This window comes from Aricia agestis, chromosome 18, assembly GCF_905147365.1.
Source record: "Aricia agestis chromosome 18, ilAriAges1.1, whole genome shotgun sequence".
NCBI classification, from domain to species: domain Eukaryota; kingdom Metazoa; phylum Arthropoda; class Insecta; order Lepidoptera; family Lycaenidae; genus Aricia; species Aricia agestis.
This window is the reverse complement of record NC_056423.1, coordinates 13,945,379-13,967,525: the sequence shown is the minus strand read 5'-3', so window position 1 is coordinate 13,967,525 and position 22,147 is coordinate 13,945,379. Positions and strand designations below refer to the sequence as shown.

Below are 22,147 nucleotides of genomic sequence, written 5' to 3'. Positions count from 1 at the left end.
ATGGTGGGTAATTTAATGATATAATAAGAGTTTTCACTTCTTTAGTTCACAATCTTCATAGTAGACCGCCCGGAACAAAGATTATTAGATAACTTTAAGCGAGAAGTAATCCTGCTATTTTTATCAATAAGTACAGCTTTCATCTACTCCGGATCCTAGCAAAATAGTATTCTCATAATTTACGTCCAACAAACAGCTGATTTTGACCAATCAGAGCACATTTGAAGTTGGTTTGACATTCGATGAAAATGTAATTACTGATACTGCATCAAAAGCCATCCGTTTAAATAAAAACGAAGTAATAATTAAATGACGAGCGAAAATTGTCCTTACAAAGTTTCCAGATCCTCAGTTACACTACTGTATACAAATGTACTGCGGCATTGGCTCGGCGGCCATATTTCGATACTTTATAAATTATTTCGCATAAGAATCATATTTCGTAATAACGATACGCGAACTCGTCGCGAATTGAAAAATTCATTCTGATTCCAAGTGGGGACTTAGAATTTTCAAGAATTGTACTCGTATATGTATATTTCACGTGAAATTTTGTATTACAAAACAATTTCTTGGCGGTACGAATATTCTATTTCGAGGAGCGTCATTATTATGTATTTTATTTGATTCTGAGAAATTATTAAGGGTGGGTTGCACCAACTTACTATAACTGTAACTTTAACTGTAAATACAATTCAAAATGTCAAATCTTTGGTTAAAGTCAATAAATGGACGCCACATTTAACGATAACTTTTAAGTCCATTGAGCTAGACAAGGTTTTAAATGAACGTGGCGAAAAAAGGAACTAACGCTGTCATCATACAAAAACGCCATTTTTGACAGTTCTCCTTTACCAGCAGCGCCCCCGCCCACGTTCATTTCAAGCCTTGTCGGACCAGCTGTCATCTGTCAAATTCTGTGGTCAAAGTTAAGGTTAAAGTTAAGTTAGCCTTAACTATAACCATAATTCTGTAACTATAACCACGCCTCTTTTTTTTTTTATTAAATAAGGGGGCAAACGAGCAAACGGGTCACCTGATGGAAAGCAACTTCCATCGCCCATGGACACTCACAGCATCAGAAGGGCTGCAGGTGCATTGCCGGCCTTTTAATTCATGAAGCCCAAAGCGGCCGCATCCGGCCGCGATAACAATAGATAAGCTATTGTGTCTCGTTATTCCACGATCGATGGGAGGGAATAGGGTAATAGGGGAGGGTAGGGATAGGAAGGGAAGGGAGTAGCGGAGGGCAGAGGAGAGAATGGGGTAGGGGATTGGGCCTCCGGCAAACTCACTAACTCGGCGAAACACAGCGCAAGCACTGTTTTACACCGGTTTTCTGTGAGAACGTGGTATTTCTCCGGTCGAGCCGGCACATTCGTGCCGAAGCATGGCTCTCCTACGTTTGAATGCTTTTTTTTTTTTGAGAACGGTAAATGCATTACGCATCCCCCGTCCCCTCGGGGAAAGGGGCAGGGGTATGTTCTGACATCTGACTCCCTCCGCACAGGTTTACCGACTAAAACCCCCTCATGCCCTCACGTCACGCTTCAGCGTTGACGAGGGCATGGGGTTGATGGGGTTCAGCTCGGAGCGGAATCGCAAGCATTCAACCGCGTCCTTCGCAGCGCTTGCCGCTTCCGGCATCACTTCAGCTACAGCAGCCTTTGCCGCCGCCTGTCTGCACCGAGAGGCTCCCGGGCATCGGGGGTGCCTTTCTTCTCGAGGTCTATATTGTGGGCGGTGATCCCCCGATCAACCGCCCACAGACCTATAACCACGCCTCTGGTGCAACCCTAATTACTAATAATATTATAAATGCGAAAAGTATGTCTATACTCTACGCCTCTTTAGTCTTTACGCGCAAACCGCTGAACCGATTTTGCTGAAATTTGGTATGGGGATACTTTGAGTTCCGGGAAAGGAGATGAGATACTGTTTATCCCAGAAAATGTACGGTTCCCGCACGATAAACGAATTTTGGCGCAACGGAGTCTAGTTACCAAATAAATATAATTGCAAATACATCATTGAATAATTTAAGAATCAATCGCAATTATTTAACATGAAATGTTGACGATTTAATCGGCAAATTCGGTTTTGAGGAATCGGTGTCCGGTGACCGCGTCGGTTTTCGTTTATTATTCGATTAACGAATCGATTTTCGTTCATTATTCACGAATACTCGATTGCTTTTACTCATATTTTGCGTGCAAATGATTTTTTTAATAACTTCTGTAATGCAATCAGAATTTACCGGGAAGCAACATTGGGTGGTCCAAGTCTGAATGTTTTATATAAATTGTAAGTAAATACTAAATAACATGCATTCGATTGGAAATGACTTGATGTGTGATTGTGAGATTGCTATAATCATCATTTCATTTGATTATTTATTTTTATTTTTAGTATAATTATGTTATAAATTATATTAATAATTGAATATTGCATTGATAACGGATTATTACTTGGAATTGTAAAATTCTCATAATTTAAAACTTAGGTACATACTTACTCAAATGTTTAATCTAAATATATTTCATAATTATAATTGTTTGGAATAAGTAGTAAGTTAAAATGCCTGTTTATTATTTTAATATTTCTACGCCCAAAAGGCTCAAATTGTGATACACTATCTATAAATCATTAACACCTTATGTACCAATTTCCAGAAATAAATGATTCTGATTCGCCGCAGTTGGGTAAAAAATATCACCCGTTTGAAAAAATAATTAAAGCATTGAACAGATCTGTAATTTTTGACGGAAAGAATTCATGTATCGCTCGCGGAGCTCCTACGCTTTGAGAATGGCTGGTCTAGAGTTATAGCCCTCTTATAGTTCGGCCACCGAACTGTAAAAACTCAGTTATTGCTCTATCTCTACCTGTCTACTGCACTTGCACATGACAAGAATGTAGTGCCAACATTCTTCCGTGTGAACAATTAGTAGGTGAAGGTTCTATGTGTTCAGTTTCCGGACTATAGAGTCTATAGTGCACATGAGCGGTCGCGGTGTTGTGAAAATTTCCTCGAAAACCAACCGATTGTTAATGACTAACTCAACAACGGGGGCATTCGCGCGAGAAACTGACTACTGAGTATTGAGTATTGACATGGCTGAGTGAGTACAACAATATGGACATTAGTTTCAATTCACATTGCGACTATACTTCAAACGCCCAAACCTGTCCGCAGCGGTCATTGACCCCTGTAGAAAAACTTGTTTTATTTGATAGTTTTCAGTCGTAGGTTACACGTCAATCCGTGGGTTAGACGTTCAGTTTCGCGTCAATGTTGCCAGATTGATGGATCAGATTGATGAGAAACTGAACGTGTAACCTACGACATACAAACCGAGATTGACAATGAAGTAACAGATGTTCTTGTTTTCGAAGATTCTATAAGTCTGTGTATTTATAAGAGTTTAACTTAAATTAACTAGATACAGTGCGACCATTTTTCACATAGCTCCTACACTAAAAGGTCAATGACCGCTGGGGCCAACTTAATTCATTTTGAAATAGACGTGGTTATGCGGTGCGAGGCGCCTTTATTTTCATTCAAAACTGAACTTTATTTACTGTATACGAAGGTACAAGTTGTATTAACAGATTGCCCGCGGTGTAGGGCTGCCTGTTCCAATTTTAAATGCATCATATAAGTCGCAACCTGTTTTAAAATGTGAATTATTGACCTTATAGAGATAAAAAAGTTTCATGTTTTTCAGTTTAAGTGTACGTAGGAAATGATTGATGTTTATTCCTCAAAACAAAATTCGAAACGTGACCAGCCTTGATATTAAGTATTTTAATTATAGATATTTTACAAAATACCTCAATAAATAATTTTGCGGCTGCGTAAAAATCGTTGGTTGTGATTTTTTAAATAAAATATATTTACAGCTTCAAACAGTAAAAAAATACTGCGATATTTAGGGTTCCGTACCCAAAGGGTAAAAACGGGACCCTATTACTGAGACTTCGATGTCTATCTGTCCGTCTATCTGTCCGTCTGTTTGTCCGTCTGTCTGTCCGTCTGTCTGTATCTCAAGAACCGCTATAGATAGACTTCTGAAATGTTCACAGATTGTGTATATCTGTTGCCGCTATAACAACAAATGCTGCAAACAAAATAAAATTAATATTTAAGGGGGGCTCCCATACAACAAACGTGATTTTTTCGGCCTTTTTCGCTCTATATCAATAATGGCAAGCCGCAAGAGGTAGGTACTTGAATTTTTCACACATTCTTTTGTTATATGTGTACTTTAATATTTAATAATAATATTAAAATAAAATAACAATTTAAGGGACCATACAAAAAACACAAGTTTTAGCCTATTTTTGCTCTGTATCGGTACGGAACCCTTCGTGCGCGAGTACGACTCGCACTTGCCCGATTTATTGTATATATTATGTAGCTCAGTGTTTTTCAATCTGTGAGTTGCGACCCCCGCGCAGTCGCGAAGCTTCGGTATCCAATCGTCAGAGGTCGAGAGAACTATTTCAATAAAAATATTAAACAGATATACATACATACTAAGTAGGAAAATTTTAACAAAATGATATTCATAAATGTCATGTAACGTACATGATAAAATAACAAATGGTCGTAAAATATTTTTTCACACCAGGGGGGTCGCATCTTAAGGTTGGAAAACACTGACGTAGCTACATAGCAGGATCCGGGAATCTCCCGCCAATTTCTAGAACGTTCTAGAACGTTGTGGACCGTTCCCGAAGATTGCAATCCCGACGAACCGTCATGAACCGAATGAAGAGCGAAGATAGAAAGTTAAATGAAATAGAATTTGTTTTTATTACTTCAATTTTGGTCTCATATTTCAATTCCAGCTTAAAAAAGGAATGAACCATGTTCATATTGTATCAGTAGTACCAGTTTATGCTTTTTTACACAGAATAATTGTTTTAAAATCTAACCGCCCAACTCAGAGACATAATAATTATTAATTATTAATTAATAATTATTATGCCTCATATATTTGATATACCTAGCGGAATAGCGAAAAAAGGCCTGAGCAAGAGAGATGTAACTAGCAGTAACACTGCGTGGTAAAAAGAGACGTGTGACACATGACAGCGGCACTCTTTTTTTGACATCCAGTCGGCACGTGCCGCACGTTGACAATTTAATCTCATAGAAATCATGTTCAATCATGCTTGTGTAAGTGTCTACGTACACATAATATTTTTACACACAGATGAAACCAATTTCGGTTTCGTTTGTCAGCTCGAGATTGTTGCTCTATTCCGCTAGGTATTTTAACTTTATGGATATTTCACAGACAAATTAGGGTCCCCGCAGATATAAAATTGTATATTTGCGGGGACCCTTAGTCTACAAAAAATAGCCAATGATCCTTCACGTGGTCTACTTCTTATCTGTGCCTAATAACAGAAAAATTACTCCAGTAGCTCGCGAGATAAGCCTTTTCAAATAATTTCCCTCGTTTTTTCCACATTTTCCTCTGTTTCTTCGCTCCTATTAGTTTTAGCGTGATAAAATATAGCTTAAATCCTTCCTCGATAAATGGGCTATCTAACAGTGTAAGAATTTTTTAAATCGGACCAGTGGTTCTTGAGATATAATATAATATTAGTATAGATGAGTAGCTAAAATAAAAGTAGCATGCTTAAAGTGTGGTCAAATGACTCCACTTCGGGGTCATATTTTAGTTAAGTAATAGTTACTTTCTATCGCATCGCAGGAAAATGTATGATTACAGCGGGATACTGCTCTTAAGCAGATTGAGCGCAACCTCTACAACATAATATAATATAAACAGTATCCTACGTGGACTTACAACTAATACTTTTAAGTCTGTCGAAACGTACCATAAACAAAAAGTTGTCCCAAAGTTTTAAATCAAGATAATCAGGGGGATACCCAGGTATACCTGCCTAATAATGCCAGGCAATACCTGTACCTGCAGGTATACCTGGTAAGGATTACCCGATATTTACGAGCTACCTAAAGCATCGCATGCACGAAAACTAATTTAACGGAAACTTCGGCCATTCGGTCACCGAACGGAGTTTCCAGTCGCATTAAAAATTCGGATAGTTCGGTCGTAATTGGATGCAGGACTCCAATGATTATGGACGATAAATTTGAGCGGAATTCGAAAATTCTGGAGTTTAGGTCCTAAAGTTGTATATCGGCCTCATACTTTGAAATTAAACTGGTAGTAGAGGAGACCGTGGGAGGTCGACCTTCACCGATCTGATAACCAGATGAGACATATTTTTTATCAAATATAATTTATAAACAAATATGCCTATAATTACTTGCTTATCTAAAAGTGATCATGGCTATTTTTCTTTTTTTAGCTAGGCAACAGTACTTTAAGTATGATTTTTTGCAGGCAAGTCTATATGACTGATTTTGTAATAATCTAAAATTTGATATAACTTTCGATAAGTTAGCAGAACGATGGAGTTACCTATATTGACTTACCTGTTCACACCGGCTTGCCAGGTAGCTATACACAGAAATGAGTAGGCAAGCCTACTAGGCATATTCTGTGTGTTAAAAACTAACAGTGAAATAAAATTCATTTGGTTATCAAAAGAATGAAAGTGATGAAAAAAAGCAATTAAGTAAAGTTTATTTAATTAAAACTAGCCATGAACACTTTTAGATAGGCAAGTAATAGGCTAGATGACTATTTTTTTTTCTTATTGGTAATTGAAAGACCCTTAAAAAATAGAAACATCGCTGAAATAATGACTCTGATAGCTTAAAAATTCACCAAGATATGACAATTCAAACATCTCATAAAATAGACCTGCCCAAAACGCTCCATACAAAGTGCTACGAAAGACTGACGTCACTCTTTCGTAGTTTGTACGCATCGGGTGAAAACTTTGTTCGATAGGTATATCAAATATTGCGTTTATAAAAGTGGTTTCATAGCAAAAGTTGCTTTTAATTGCATAAGTTATCGATTGGTATACAAATATTAAGAAATTTAATTGAAAAAAAATCGACTTGATTATCTAACTTTGAAGGCGCATAACAAAAAAAATAAAAATGCTATAGAGCTGTAATTTTGGGAACACTTACTTTTCACCGTAATTTTTTTATTTTATTAACAAAATTCGCTAATCTTTGACCTTGTCATCATCCCTATTATATGCATATTTGTTAATTATTTTTTTTTTAATGAAATAAGGGGCAAACGTGTCACCTGATGGAAAGCAACTTCCGTCGCCCATGGACACTCGCAGCATCAGAAGATCCTTTCTTAGCGGATGCCTACGTTATAACATCTACCTGCATGCCAAATTTCAGCCCGATCCGTCCAGTGGTTTGGGCTGTGCGTTGATAGATCACTATGTCAATCAGTCAGTCACCTTTGAGTTTTATATATACAGATTACAAAAGTGAAAGCGTGGCTGTCTATCTGTTACCTCTTCACGCCCAAACAGCTAAACAGATTTTGCAGATACTTTGAGTCCCAGGAAAGGACATGGGATACTTTTATCCCAGAAAATGTACGGTTCCCGCGCGATAAACGAATTTTGGCGCAACGAAGTTGCCGGCGTCGTCTACTGTTATACATATACACGACAGAGGTAACAGACAGGCAGACACACTTTCGCATTTATAATATTAGTATGGACTCTGGATACACGAATTTTAAATATTTATTATTAAGTTTAGTGACTTCTCTCATGGCTTAAACTATAGTTAGACGTTACGTGATAAAGAAATTTCTCGAATGATATCAAAACAAAAAATATTGATAAAGGAATTACTCAAACCTACGAATAATAAAAACTATTATTATTCGTAGACTCAAACTGATAAAAATCTGCCGATACTTCGTGCTTATACCTGAAGTATTTATAGTTGGTAGATTATTAAGGGGTTGGAGCGAACGGTACCACAGTATAAAACAGTAGATTTACTTAGGCGTGTCCTTGAAATCAAACTGATCATGCAACTTCCTTTTATCACAGTACAGTAGGTAACTTCCTAGTTTAACCCAGCCAGTTTCCGAGAAATATCATTATATATTATTATGTCGTTGCTATCAGGTTTGGCTTTTCATGGATATACCTAAATACATGAAGGTCCACGTATTTTTTTTTAATGAAAATAAGGGGTCAAACGAGCAAACGGGTCACCTGATGGAAAGCAACTTCCGTCGCCCATGGACACTCTCAGCATCAGAAGAGCTGTAGGTGCGTTGCCGGCCTTTTAAGAGGGAATAGGGTAATAAGGGAGGGTAGGGAAGGGAAAGGAAGGGAATAGGGGAGGGTAGGGAAAGGAATAGGGTAGGGGATTGGGTCTCCGGTAAACTCACTCACTCGGCGAAATATAGCGCAAGCGCTGTTTCACGCCGGTTTTCTGTGACAACGTGGTATTTCTCCGGTCGAGCCGGCCCATTCGTGCCGAAGTATGGCTCTCCCACGTATATTCCCATGTATTCTACTTGGTTCCTTAATATTCAGTCTGTTACCAACAAACTACATAAAATGGTATTCTCATGATATTTCTACACTGACACCAACTATATTGACAGTTCATGAAAGATTCAGTAAGTATAAATTGTTTAGTATTTTAAAGTTACCTGAAAACACACTTATGTGTGCATGCGCACGGTTTAGGTAGTCTTATGAAGATACTGTATCTTTAGATGAGTAGATCTTATATTTTAATTTTTATAATAATCAGTGTCTCGACAATGACCGTAAGCATTTCTGTAAAAGGCTGTCCTGTATGAATATAGTATACTGTATTTATATTTGAGCGCAATTATATAATTACCAGCGGAAGCTCAGTCTGTCTGGTTTGAAGATGGTTTCTGACTACTGTATACATTTATATTGTGGTATTCTATATCACCAGTCGATGCTTTGATTCAACTGGCTAAGCTGTACTGTTACAACTATTTGAATTAACTGTCGATTCATAGTTATCCTACCTCGGAATTTCTTTAATAAAGTTGGCGTGAGCTCCATATTGTAAACTAGCTGTTGCCCGCGACTTCGTCCGCGTGGACTTTAGTTTATAGCGCGCGGTGTCAACAAAATTTGTGTCAAATTTAAAAACTTTTTAAAACCCTGGTAAGTGGTACCCCTCTTAGGGCCGCGCAGCGCGCTACACCGGATTGGCAGCGCTGAAAGTGCTCGCCTCGCCGCTGCCATTCCGGTGTAGCGCGGCCCTTAATTAATCAAAATACCCAAAAACAGCTGTGCAGTGTGCACATAATCTATACTAATATTATAAATGCGAAAGTATCATTGTCTGTCTGTCTGTCTGTCAGTCTCGCTTTCACGCCAAACGCCTAAACTATCGATCCGATTGCAATGAAATTTTGTACACAGTTATTCTAGAGTCTGAGAAAGGACATAGGCTACATTTTGATGTGGGAAAATATCTTATTTCCATGAAAATATCGATGAAAATGAATTCGCATTGCGCGTGGCCAGCGCTCATCCCGGGGGTCCTGGGTTCGAGTCCCGTAGGCGGAACAAAAAGTTATATATATATATATATATATATAGAGCAACAATCTCGAGCTGTTAAACGTAACCGACATTGATTTACGTCTGTGTGTAAAAATATGTGTACGTATACACTTACACAAGCATGATTGAACGTGATTTCTATGAGATTAAATTGACAACGTGCGGCACGTGCCGACTGGACGTCAAAAAAAGGCCTTTGTTTCTCTATTCCGCTAGGTATATTAACTTTATGCTACCAACTGGCTCTTTTTTTTTATGAAATAAGGAGGCAAACGAGCAAACGGGTCACCTGATGGAAAGCAACTTCCGTCGCCCATTGACACTCGCAGCATCAGAAGAGCTGCAGGTGCGTTGCCGGCCTTTTAAGAGGAAATAGAGGAGGGTAGGGATGGGAAGGGGAGGGTAGGGAAGGGAATAGGGTAGGGGATTGGGCCTCCGGTAAACTCACTCACTCGGCGAAACACAGCGCAAGCGCTGTTTCACGCCGGTTTTCTGTGAGAACGTGGTATTTCTCCGGTCGAGCCGGCCCATTCGTGCCGAAGTATGGCTCTCCCACGTACAAACTCATGGCGCACTTTGAGAGATGAATAATTTAATAAGGTTTTGGCATAAACTTACATTTTTTGTCAAATTTTTTACCATTTTTTATTTTATTAAGATAACTAACTATTTAAATAAACAATGTAAGTAAAGTTAACTAGACGGTCAATTAAATAGTTACCTATTTAAATACAGCTTAAATCTATATATATATATATATATATATATATATATATATATATATATATATATATATATATATATATATATATATATATATATAAAACTCGAAGGTGACTGACTGACATGGTGATCTATCAACGCACAGCCCAAACCACTGGACTGATCGGGCTGAAATTTGGCATGCAGGTAGATGTTATGACGTAGGCAATCGCTAAGAAAGGATTTTGATAAATTCCAATCCCAAGGGATTCCAATAGGCAATGAAAGTTTGTATATTATAATACTTAACGCGAGCGAAGCCGCGGGCAAAAGCTCGTACTAAACTAAAGCTTAAAGCCTTAAACCGAATTAATTACAGTTAAAAAACATTATAACTATTTGTTTGCACCTGGCATATTATAGGCCAGAAACAAGTATGAAGAAGGGATCTGATATAATATCCTATTGGACCTTAAAAGGCGTTGCCTTGGCTTGTGTCGGTATGCGTTGATTCTAAGAACAAAGTTTCAACAATGATTAATGATTAACGAGATGAAAATTTAATTACAATTGTAAGTTGAAAATCCAGGTATAAATTTAGACATTAACATCTGCAGAACCGGCGCGGAGGACAGAAACTTCCCAAGTGGACCGAACTTGCAACTGAATTAACAAGTCCCTAACTTGTTGACTTCATATTATATTTAATTAGAGAGTTCCTTTTCTGTTTAAAATATAATACAAACATGGTTTAGTTCTGAATCAAAATTTTAAGGAAGTTAAGAAAGAAAGAGCGTTTTTTTAAATTTTGTATGGAAGAATTCATGACGCTCGTGACCCTTGCCCGTGCGAATCACAAAAAAATGTTCTTTCAGCACTGCTACTTTCACTGTGAACGCTAAAAGGTACACACAAATACCCTAAAGTAAACTTTGTTTTGTTACACAGGGGTTTGCCGCTAACCATAACAGATTCAAGTTTCGACCAATCAGAAAACGTCTGACAATTCGCACATTGTAGGCTCCGCGGGGCTAAAATGGTCGCTTTGGAGAATCATATATTGAATCATAATATGATTCATTTTTAAACTCCGCTTTGCGTGCAATTAATATAGTGATTCGCTTCGATTAATGATTGGTCGCCGCGCGCGAGCGCCGCGCGAGAGACCAATCATTGATGTAAGCGAATCACTATATGAATTGCACGCAAAGTGGAGTTTAAATTGATTCGCTTCGATTAATGATTGGTCTCCGCGCGAGAGCCGCTCGCGGGACCAATCATTAATCTAAGTGAATCACTATTCACTATATGAATTGCATGCAAAGTGGAGTTTAAAAATTAATCATATTATGATTAATTGTATGATTCTCCAAAGCGACCATTTTAGCCCCGCTGTTGTAGGGATTAAAAAGAAGCTGTATTATTGTGACATATTAAGCAGAATCGATGGACAGGTTAAGCCAAAGTTGCGAATGAACTAATTATCTGAGCGATTGACCCACAAGCCATTTGGAAGGACACAAGATCCATTAGACTTAATGATCTGTGGAAATAAAGTCAACCGTTAGTGTACTTTAAGAGAACATACCTATACGTTTAAATGATTAAATCCCCTTTCGACATAAAAAATAAGTCAGGACACTCACGCAGACAACAATAGCGTACATTAAATCGCAGAAAAATGTACAGTAACTATGGGATTCGACTGCAGTATCGGTCACACAATGAAGCTTGTTAGTGCTGTGGCCGGGGACGGACACACCGACATTGCATATTTTTACATGATTTTGATTCATGCGGACTTCACAGATACAAATTGGAAAAACATTTTCATTTCCAAGCTCGATGTTTCTCGCTACACCGTACTTTCCCGGGAACCGTACATTCTCATCTTTTTTTTATGTGATAAGGGGGCAAACGATCAAACGGGTCACCTGATGGAAAGCAACTTCCGTCGCCCATGGACACTCACAGCATCAGATGAGCCACAGGTGCGTTGCCGGCCTTTTAAGAGGGAATAGGGTAATAGGGGAGGGTAGGGATGGGAAAGGCATAGGGGAGGGTAAGGAAGGGAATAGGGTAGGGGATTGGGCCTCCGGTAAACTCACTCACTCGGCGAAACACAGCGCAAGCGCTGTTTCACGCAGGTTTTCTGTGAGAACGTGGTATTTCTCCGGTCGAGCTGGCCCATTCGTGCCGAAGCATGGCTCTCCCACGTAGAGTCATGCTTCAGATTATATCTTATAATAATGACCTACGGCCCTTGCTCCTTACCATCTTAATTTTTTATTCATTCATTCACATTCAGACATTCAGACAGACGCATTTTGATATTCAGTATTCAGCATAATAATAATACCCCCCACACCAGTTTCGGTGACGGTGGCCGGTTTCATTGAAACGAGGCCAGCTACGCAGGAGTAATTTTATAGTGCCCAAGTGTGTGCGCAGTACACAAGAAAACTCTCTATTCCTTTACTCTCATAACACAGTGGGACGGAAGACCGACACGACCGGCGAGAGATCAGGCGCAGGACCGACTTTTTACATGCCCATCCGACGCATGGATCATCTTACTTGTCAGACAATCAGGTGATCAGCCTTCATTGTCCTAACCAAACTTGGAAATAACATGTTTCCAACGCGGGAATCGAACTCACGACCGAGTCAAGAGCCACGCTTAACCACTGGACCACGGAGGCGTTCACCGGTTTCGGTATTCAGCATAATGGTATGGCCTTGATATTGCCTGCGATTTAGTAAGAAAGGAAATCCGTGCAACCGTCCACTCTGCCGATAGTAGCTTTTGAGTCCCAAGAAAGGACATAAGATAGTTCTTATCCCAGTAAAACTTACAGTGTCCGATAATCGAGTTTCTACTCGAACGGACAATCTAAATACATAAACACCAAGAAAACAAAAATATTACCTCGCAGTGAAGCGAATTTTCTTTAGCACATTTTCATTTTTCACCGCGACAGGAGTATAAAATAAATTGAAACTTTCGTGGAAGTTTAGGTTCGATTCCGCGCGGGGGAACCGACGATTTCGGTTGTAAAATCCAAAGCACGATTTTGGATTAAAAATATTTTATGAAATCGAACTGTTTGGGACAATAACTGCTTTATTCTGTAACCTTTTGCTATAAAATTCTGTGTATTCGTAACACAATTCGAGTGCGAAGTGTATGGTGCTACATATTTTATTTTGTCGAAGGTTCTATTTTGTAGCTGTCTGGTTTGTTCTGCTTAGCTCTTAAGACGATAGAGTTCGTGTTGAAAATTAACTTTGCAATTAAAAATGTACGGGTTTTGACATTTAAAGGTACTGCAAAAGATATAGCGATGGCTGAAGTACGCGGCGCGGCGGTGCGAACGCGCGATTCGGCCGCTAAACAATGAGATCACAAGTAATTAATGTACAAGTATGTAATGACTAATGCCTTAAATTATTTAAATAACGGTGCGGTCGCGCTGTCTTTTATAGCTTGCTTGTTATCTCGCGCCGCCGCCAAACCGCGCGTTTGGGCGGACGCGTATAAATCCAGCCTTAGCATCTTGGCTAAGGCAACTTTTTTATAAAATAAGGGAGCAAACGAGCAAACGGGTCACCTGGTGGAAAGCAACTACCGTCGCCCATCGGCACTCGCAAAATTGGAAGAGCTGCAGGTGCGTTGCCGGCTTTTTAAGAGTGAACACGCTCTCTTCTTGAAGGTTTGCAGGTCGTGTAGGTCCGGAAATACTGCTGGTGACAGTTCGTTCCAGAGGTTTACACTTTACAGTGCTCGGCAGTACGTGGAAGACTGCCACTCATCAAGGTGATGAGGATGGTATAATATGTTTCGCGTGGAACGATTGCAAAAATTTGCTTGAGCCCTATACCGTCTACTATATTACTAACAGAACTCCAAAAAAGTGGAGGTTCCACCCATTTCCCAACAAAGGCTATAATAACGCTCACTTCAAGAACCAGTCTCGAGCAAAACAAATACCTATTTATCCCTTCCTTTGAGCTGTCACTTTGACTAATATCATATTCCTCTGTTATATATGACTAGAGCAGCGCTGCCACGGCATTCCGCTCCTTACGCCGAGGGCATACGAGCCAGTTTGTTAGTTTTGATTGATTCGCTGGAAGTTTCTAAGATTTATAAGGTTTGTCGAATATTTATATCGAATGCGAGGTGATTATTTTTAGTTCCCGTCGCGTTCAGTTTGGTGTTATTGATTGCTCGATTTAGTTTCACGTTACTAACAATTTGTTCCAGTTCCACAAGGATCTCACGGAGCCACGTGGACGGCTGTTAGCCGGCCAGCATGGAATGCGTAGTTGGATGAATATGACTGCTAGAATTCTTACTCTAGCTTTTGCTTGGTTTTCTATGCATCTCTATAGAGGTATAAAGGTAAGAACGACCATGGAGTTTCGGTCGCGGCTACTTTATGAGGTATCAATTGGTTGAGTCTACCCAAATTTCCTTAAAATTTAAAACTCAATTTTTTAACTAAATATACTGCGCACACACTTTGGCACTATATTTTTCCTGGCTTCCTTTCAACGAAACTGGTCACCGAAACCGGTGTTATCCTCAAAATACTTACCAAATTACCATACTAGGTTCCTACCACCACCACCACTATTACTAGTTCTACTACTCACCCCCCCGCAGCTCGCACAGCAGGGTGAAGTTCCCCCCCTCCTCCAGGGGGCCGATGACCCCCGCGACGTCGCGGCCTGCAGCGTCGTACAGCAGCAGCTGGTGCGGCGGGACTGGGGGAAACAACCTCGTTATTGGCACCTTACAACTGGAGATAAACAGGAATCCATACTAATACTATAAATGCGAAAGTGTGTCTGTCTATCTGTCTGTCTGTTACCTCTTCACGCCTAAACGGCTGAACCGATTTTGCTGAAATTTGAAATGGAGATACTTTAAATCCCGGGGAAGGACATAGATATTGCTGAAATTTGGTGTGGAGACCAAACAGACAGACATACATACTTTCGCATTTATAATATGAATACGGAAGTATGGATTTTGTGTTGTCATTATAATACGTCACACTATTGTCCCACCAGTGGCACACCAGTACAATATAACGTCAGGTATATCACGTCACGGGCACTAGCCAGTATACTGGGTAATATTTCAGAACACACCCCAGGTAAATGATATTGCATCTAGCTTTTGAAAGGTCCTCCACAACTGTCAAAGGTTTCATATCGTCGGCTTACACCGTCAATCACAATACACACAGTCCAGGTAATGAAATAGACCAGGTTAGATCTATTGATTCCTGATGATTGACTGGTATTAGAGGAGCTTGCTATTGTTGGACATATTGGCAACTATGGTAGCCATGAGACATAAAACTTTATAATATTACGTTTCATAAACTAGCCTTTAACTTTACAAAACAAAGTGATAACTGATAAGTGATAACATATTATGATGAACGGTGTGTATATCTCTCTCAATTTAGAGATAGGTAATTGGGAAAGTAATTTGTAGCGCTAGAGATAATCTTTCACCAAGCGAAGTGACATGCTTGGTTGATTTTCTTCAACTTCAATTCACGATCTTGGTGATAGTTGGTCCAACACTAACTGCCGCACTGAGAGTGGAAGATTAATTAAAATGTCACTAATATGTAATTAATTCAAAATTTTGACATAAGCCCCATACATTACAATTACAGTCATATCTGTGAATAAATGATCTTGACTTGATATAAAAAAAAAAGGAAATCTAATTAATAATTTATGAAAAATGTTAAATTGTTTTGCCTCGTGTTATTTTAACTTTTTCTGTATACAGTAATGATATTCACACACCATTGTTACGGTAGGATATGTTAGAACTTAGAACCTATTATAACCATGTTACCCTTTTGACTACATATCTGTAAATAAATGATCTTGATTCTTGATTGATTCATTATATTATGTCAAACTCTTCATTAAATTGAAGGTTAATCATAATTAAATGTCTCTCAGTATGGCGGTAAATTATTATTACTGGTTTATGCTACATCTACCTACACTAACCAACAACATTAAGTCGTATCTGAAAATTCCTCGTGGGGGAGTTCTTGAAGTCCACTCGGCAGCGGTACACCCCCTCGTCGTCCAATTGGACGGCGTCAACGGTGAGCGCGGAGGGCGTGGCCAGCGTCGCGAAGTGCGCTCGCCGGCCGAACGCCAGCGGGTCCGACCAGTGCAGAGCCTTGCTGAAGCTGCGCCCGCGCACATCGAAACTGAAATAAATCGTCAATGTAATGCCATGGAGATATAGTCAAAATGAAATAAGTTGTCCCCAGCGGTCATTGACTTTTTTAGTGTAGGAGCTATAATATGTAATTACTCGCACTATTCAGTTAATTAAAAAAAACTCTTTTATAGACACAGACAAATTGATCGGAAAACCTCTTGGTAACTCGTAGTATGGATAATCTCAACTTTATATGACTACCAAGAGTTCATACTGAGTTCTCATCGAATACACAAAATACGATAGCAAGAAAACTTCACTGAGTCACGATAATCAACCAACCGTACCAAACGCAATAAGATTAGGTATTCAGCACTTACGTATTTTTAATTTTTTTAGGTCTTTACTACTGTAAATTACTATTACTTGTGTAATTTTAATTTGAATATAATATTTGACAAAAGTTAGGGGTAATCCATTAAATGTGAGACGTGTTCGACCATTGTTCATCTTATTAACCCATTGCATAAAAAACCTTACTCATTTGTAATACAAGTTAGTACTCCATGTAGTATGTAACACGTTACTAAGATCTAAGCTAGACTGATCTATCCCTGTGCTAATGGTGACGGATCGCAGGTGACGATCTCGCTCAATCAGATCGGCAATCGTCAGGCGATCTATCGCCAAAATCGCGCATTTGTTAAGATTAGGATCGCCCTGCGCACATTTACTTTGATTTTTAGTCTCGTGCGGCTCATGACGCTCAGGAGTTTGTCTATTTGTGGTTTTGATTGGCTGATGAGTGATGTAAAACTCGTTAACCAACTAGAAATGCTCCTGGAAAAGGAACGGACACCGGGGGTGTAGAATGTAGGCGGTAAAACAGCATATTTTTTTAATTTATGGAGACATTTAGAGCTTTGATTTCTTATTAATTTTTATTCAATAAAGTTGTGGGCAGCAATCGATAAAGGTGTACTTAGTAAGTCTCGAGATTTTTTTCAGAAAATAATCATGCAGCGGACCAAATAGTGCGCAATCCTAACGACTGCGCTGCCCATACTATTTTGTGCGCCCGCGCGAGTTTTAGCGTTGGCCCTAAATCGCGTTATCGAAGATTCGTATTGAGATATCATAATATTGAGATCGGCAAGACATGAATGAAGACTAGTGACAGTGAGTGAGCATACAAATTAGTTTAAAGATCTTCCTTTGCGACTCCCAAACATAATATCCTTAAGGGCCAACCCACACGTACCACAACCACACCACGTGGTCGGGCGTATTTTTCGTATTGTAAATGAACTGGACTGCTCACACGTACCACATTTTGCAGTCTTTGTCGGCCACTTGTGTGATACAGACCACATCGCAACCACAAGCGAACTAGTGGCCGACCACATCGCAACCAAAACGTTGCGTCGATGCAACGACAGTGCGCGCACACCGCCCGCGCTCTTCCCCCCCTACGTTTCATTGACTTTCGTACGTAACCACATCGCAACCACTGGCGACAACGCAACCACGTCGACATTTTGTTGGTACCACAACGCAACTACAAAAAGCTGACACCGTTCACACGTAACCACTGCTTGACGGCATTTTGTCATTGCGAAGTGGTGTACTTGTGGTACGTGTGGGTTGGCCCTAAAACTATTGGATTAATCATAACTAAAAAAAAATGTAGTTTGACACAACATATTGCTTTGCAAACAGCAAAACCTGCACTAAAATATATATTTCATATCGCAGGATTAAATCCATGAATTTGAGTTTTTCCAACCGCGGCGTAATCTACCTCATGTCCGGTTGTAATCGCGCATAATCGGGTTAGCTCACTCGCTTCCGACGCTCGATAACTTTTGATGTGGCTTACTGTATTGTTTTATACTGTAATCTCTGACGATGCGATTATGGCGCAGTATAAATGATAAACAGTACTGTGTTGGTACCAAATCGCACGCACGCACACATATACAGCGTAATTCAGATGGCTTTAGAGAGCTGACAGTATAAAGCGTTTTCAGTCTGTCTGTCTCTTGCTTGTTCGGGCTGGTATGGAAGTACATTCAGGACCAAAAAACGATAGTTGTTATCTCGGAAATATTTACGGTTATACTTCTATAACATGTTTAACTGTTGCCGTGACGCACACGAAGTTATCTGCCCCAAGGGGCCCGTCCATTTTCCACGATTAGCATTTGTGTTAATCTTTTTCATTGGGGTCCGTTAAAATGGAAATAAATTCAGTATCAGCAGTGCTAAGATTATTTTCCCACGTATTACGCACAGAACGCAATGATACTTGGCTACTAAGCGTACAGTTTCTTACGACTAGATCACGTGGCTTTTGTTCGACTATAAAATCCCATACAAAATCATTGGCGTTTACGATAACCGCTGGCCACTTGTCTAGGCCCACTTGTCGGAGCAGAGGGCGTTGAGGCACTAGCACATACAGTAAACAATCCGACCACAATCCGACATGCCGCACATCGCACACGTCATATCAGAATATTGACGACAAACGTCGAAATAGGGCGGTGCCATCGGTGCCCAGGCACAGGGCGTTGACTCTGGGGGGGGCCAAGAATGGCCTGACCAGGCAGGATTCAGGACTATTATTTTTTCGGTTAGCTCCCAATAAGTTCCCGCTGCGTTCCTAGTGCTCGATTCCAGAAATAAAATAGGCCTATATATTACTCTGGGTACATATTAATAAAATCTAAAAAAACAGCTTTTTTTGCGCCCTGTGCTACGGGCAGTGGCCCGTAGCGTGAAGACATTGCAGTTATTTAATATACTATTACTTAGGTTTGAATTAAATTCTGACTTTTATTGTAGACGAAACACTGATGATCAATATTCGTCTTTAAAATGATCGACGTCAAATCTGCATCAGACTTTTAGTTTCGTAATCATTGTCATCTCTTAAAGAAGGGTCTTTAATTATAGGCCTTTAAAGAATATCTTTAACAATAAATCGTATGCCAAAGTTTTATGAAATTTTATATAACTAACTTGCTGTCCCGGCAAACGTTGTTTTGCTATATAAAGCATTTCGCCCATATAATTATTTTATTGAAGTGACTAAATAAGTGGCACCATGGCAATTGGCAAGGTCCATCGCTATTCCGTCGGGCGTCGCACAAACAATGGTCGCCGTCTGTCTCGAGTTGTAATAATTTACTATTATTTATTCAACAAATGCACTTATCAATATAAAAAGTAGCCAGTGGCCGATTCTCAGAAATTTGGTAAAAATCAGTAAAGCCGTTTCGGAGAAGTACTGTAACTAACATTGTGACACGAGAATTTTATATATAAGAATACCCAAAAGTTACTTTGTTTACACAGCACACCGCGCACGGTACAATGATATACATTAAACGTATAGTGGAGTATACATCGCGATAAATGTGGAATTAGATAAGAGTTTCCTCCGGAAAGTTCGCCGTTTCGCGAGAATTTAAAAGGAAATTTATTGAATTGTAGATAAATATAATGGAAGACACCGGCGCGGGATTTTCCACCGCCCATGGCAATCGCTTTTTGAATGGACAGCAGAATAAGTGGAAAATAAAAAGTTATTGTCGGGACTCGGGAAAAGCCTGATAATATACTGTATGTGAAACTTTAGTAAAAAGTACTGTATACGTGGGAGAGCCATACTTCGGCACGAATGGGCCGGTTTGACCGGAGAAATACCACGTTCTCACAGAAAACCGGCGTGAAACAGCGCTTGTGCTGTGTTTCGCCGAGTGAGTGAGTTTACCGGAGGCCAAAATTCCCCTACCCTATTTCCTTCCCTTCCCCTAGTCCCTTCCGTTCCCTTTCCTACCCTCCCCTATTACCCTATTCCCTCTTGAAAGGCCGGCAACGCACCTGCATCTCTTCTAATGCTGCGAGTGTCCATGGGCGACGGAAGTTGCTTTCCATCAGGTGACGCGTTTGCTCGTTTGCCCCCTTATTTCATAAAAAAAAGTATGGGATATAGAAGAGGCATTTTGGACGAGAGTGAAATAATAATAATAATATGTTGCAGTGTTGCTTGAATCTAAGGTATTTTGGTATTTTGTCATGCGGTGTGTTCCGAAATTAATCGGTAGTCAGTGTTCATGACATCGTGTTTATGTAGAATCACAGCCATACTGATGATTTGTTCCGAAATATCGACGTATATAACTTTATTGGGATGTCATTACTAAAAGCCGAGCTTTGAGAGGGCTCGCGTCGTTTTTCTGCGTGATAATAATCTTTAAGGCAGTTTTTTTTATATTTTAATAGTAACCAAACCTTGACTGACCGATAATAACATATATAAATATCTTTTTTTTAATGAAATAAGGGGGCAAACGAGCAAACGGGTCACCTGATGGAAAGCAACTTCCGTCGCCCATGGACACTCGCAGCATCAGAAGAGCTGCATGTGCGTTGCCGGCCTTTTAAGAGGGAATAGGGTAATAGGGGAGGGTAGGGAAGGGAATAGGGGAGGGTAGGAAAGGGAATAGGGTAGGGGATTGGGCCTCCGGTAAACTCACTCACTCGGCGAAACACAGCGCAAGCGCTGTTTCACGCCGGTTTTCTGTGAGAACGTGGTATTCATCCGGTCGAGCCGGCCCATTCGTGCCGAAGCATGGCTCTCCCACGTATGTGCCACAAAAGTGCTCAGGTTGTGGGATATTAGAACAAGTACGTCACACTTGTCCTAACAGTGGCACACTAGTACAATATGGCGCCGAATACATGGCGTCACGAGCACTGGCCAGCATACTGGGTTTTATAGATCTCGTATTTTTGCCCGACTTTAATAAAGCAGAATGACATAACAGCGTGTGTTTGTATAAATATTAAAAATTTGTGTTTTCTACTGAGCCACGGGAAATTCAACCTTAATCCTTTTCTCGTAAGGCGTTACGTTAAGCTAATCAAATATGTATTGGTCGAATCGTAAAGCGACGGTTAATTGGGCAATCAGCTGATTGGCAGTCGTTATACGGAATGGCTGGTCAAGTTGTGAGACGGACTTTTGTCGGTTTCGCATTTGTGATATTACCTGCAGCTCCATCTACATTTAATTAAGATATTTTATATCCCAGAAACTATGTAGATGATGATATCAATCTTATCTATAGTATAAAAATGAGTCGCTGAATGTGTTGCTAAGCGCAAAACTCGAGAACGGCTGAACGGATTGGGCTAATTTTAGTCTTAAAATATTCGTAGAAGTCCAGGGAAGGTTTTTAAGTAACACGAAGTTCACCGGGACAGCTAGTCTTATATATAAAAATGGATTTTCAAATGTGTTAGTAACGCTAAAACTCGAAAACGGCTGAACGGATTGGGCTGATTTTAGTCTTAACATATTCGTAGAAGTCCAGGGAAGGTTTTAAAGTGACACAAAGTTCTCCGGGACAGCCAGTAATGTATAATAATATGATGGTTTCATCATGTAGATATATACTTGAAGTTCCGAGAAAGGACAAAGGATACTTTTTATCCCGGAAAATTTTACGATTCCGGCGCGATGAACGAATTTTGACGCAACGGTTTTGGGGACACCAATAAGTAAAAAATAACATAATAATATATTCGGTCGAATTGAGAAACCTCCTTTTTTGGAGCCGGTTAAAAATAGTAGAGTCATGTAAAGTTGTGATATAATAGACGGAAATTCCGAAGCCCGCAGACACGGAAGCAGTTAAAACTTTCCCACAAGTTGTATTGTCT

At 39.8% G+C, this 22,147-nt stretch overlaps 1 protein-coding gene and 1 long non-coding RNA gene across 2 annotated transcripts in view; both read right to left on the bottom strand.

Annotated features, from left to right (window-relative positions):
- The window catches only part of LOC121735967 (obscurin-like), a 166,778-nt gene that overhangs the window by 32,309 nt on the left and 112,322 nt on the right, over positions 1-22,147 (bottom strand). The window contains exons 3-4 of the mRNA XM_042126978.1: positions 16,252-16,460; positions 14,863-14,973 (exon numbers count right to left, since the gene is read on the bottom strand). Of these exons, the coding sequence (XP_041982912.1) occupies positions 14,863-14,973; positions 16,252-16,460 (320 nt within the window). The remainder of the gene's footprint in view (positions 1-14,862; positions 14,974-16,251; positions 16,461-22,147) is intronic.
- On the bottom strand, positions 839-14,058 carry LOC121735969. The gene is made up of 3 exons (XR_006036949.1): positions 13,998-14,058; positions 11,502-11,507; positions 839-849 (listed from the first exon to the last, which is right to left on the bottom strand). It is a non-coding gene; the product is annotated as an uncharacterized LOC121735969 (long non-coding RNA).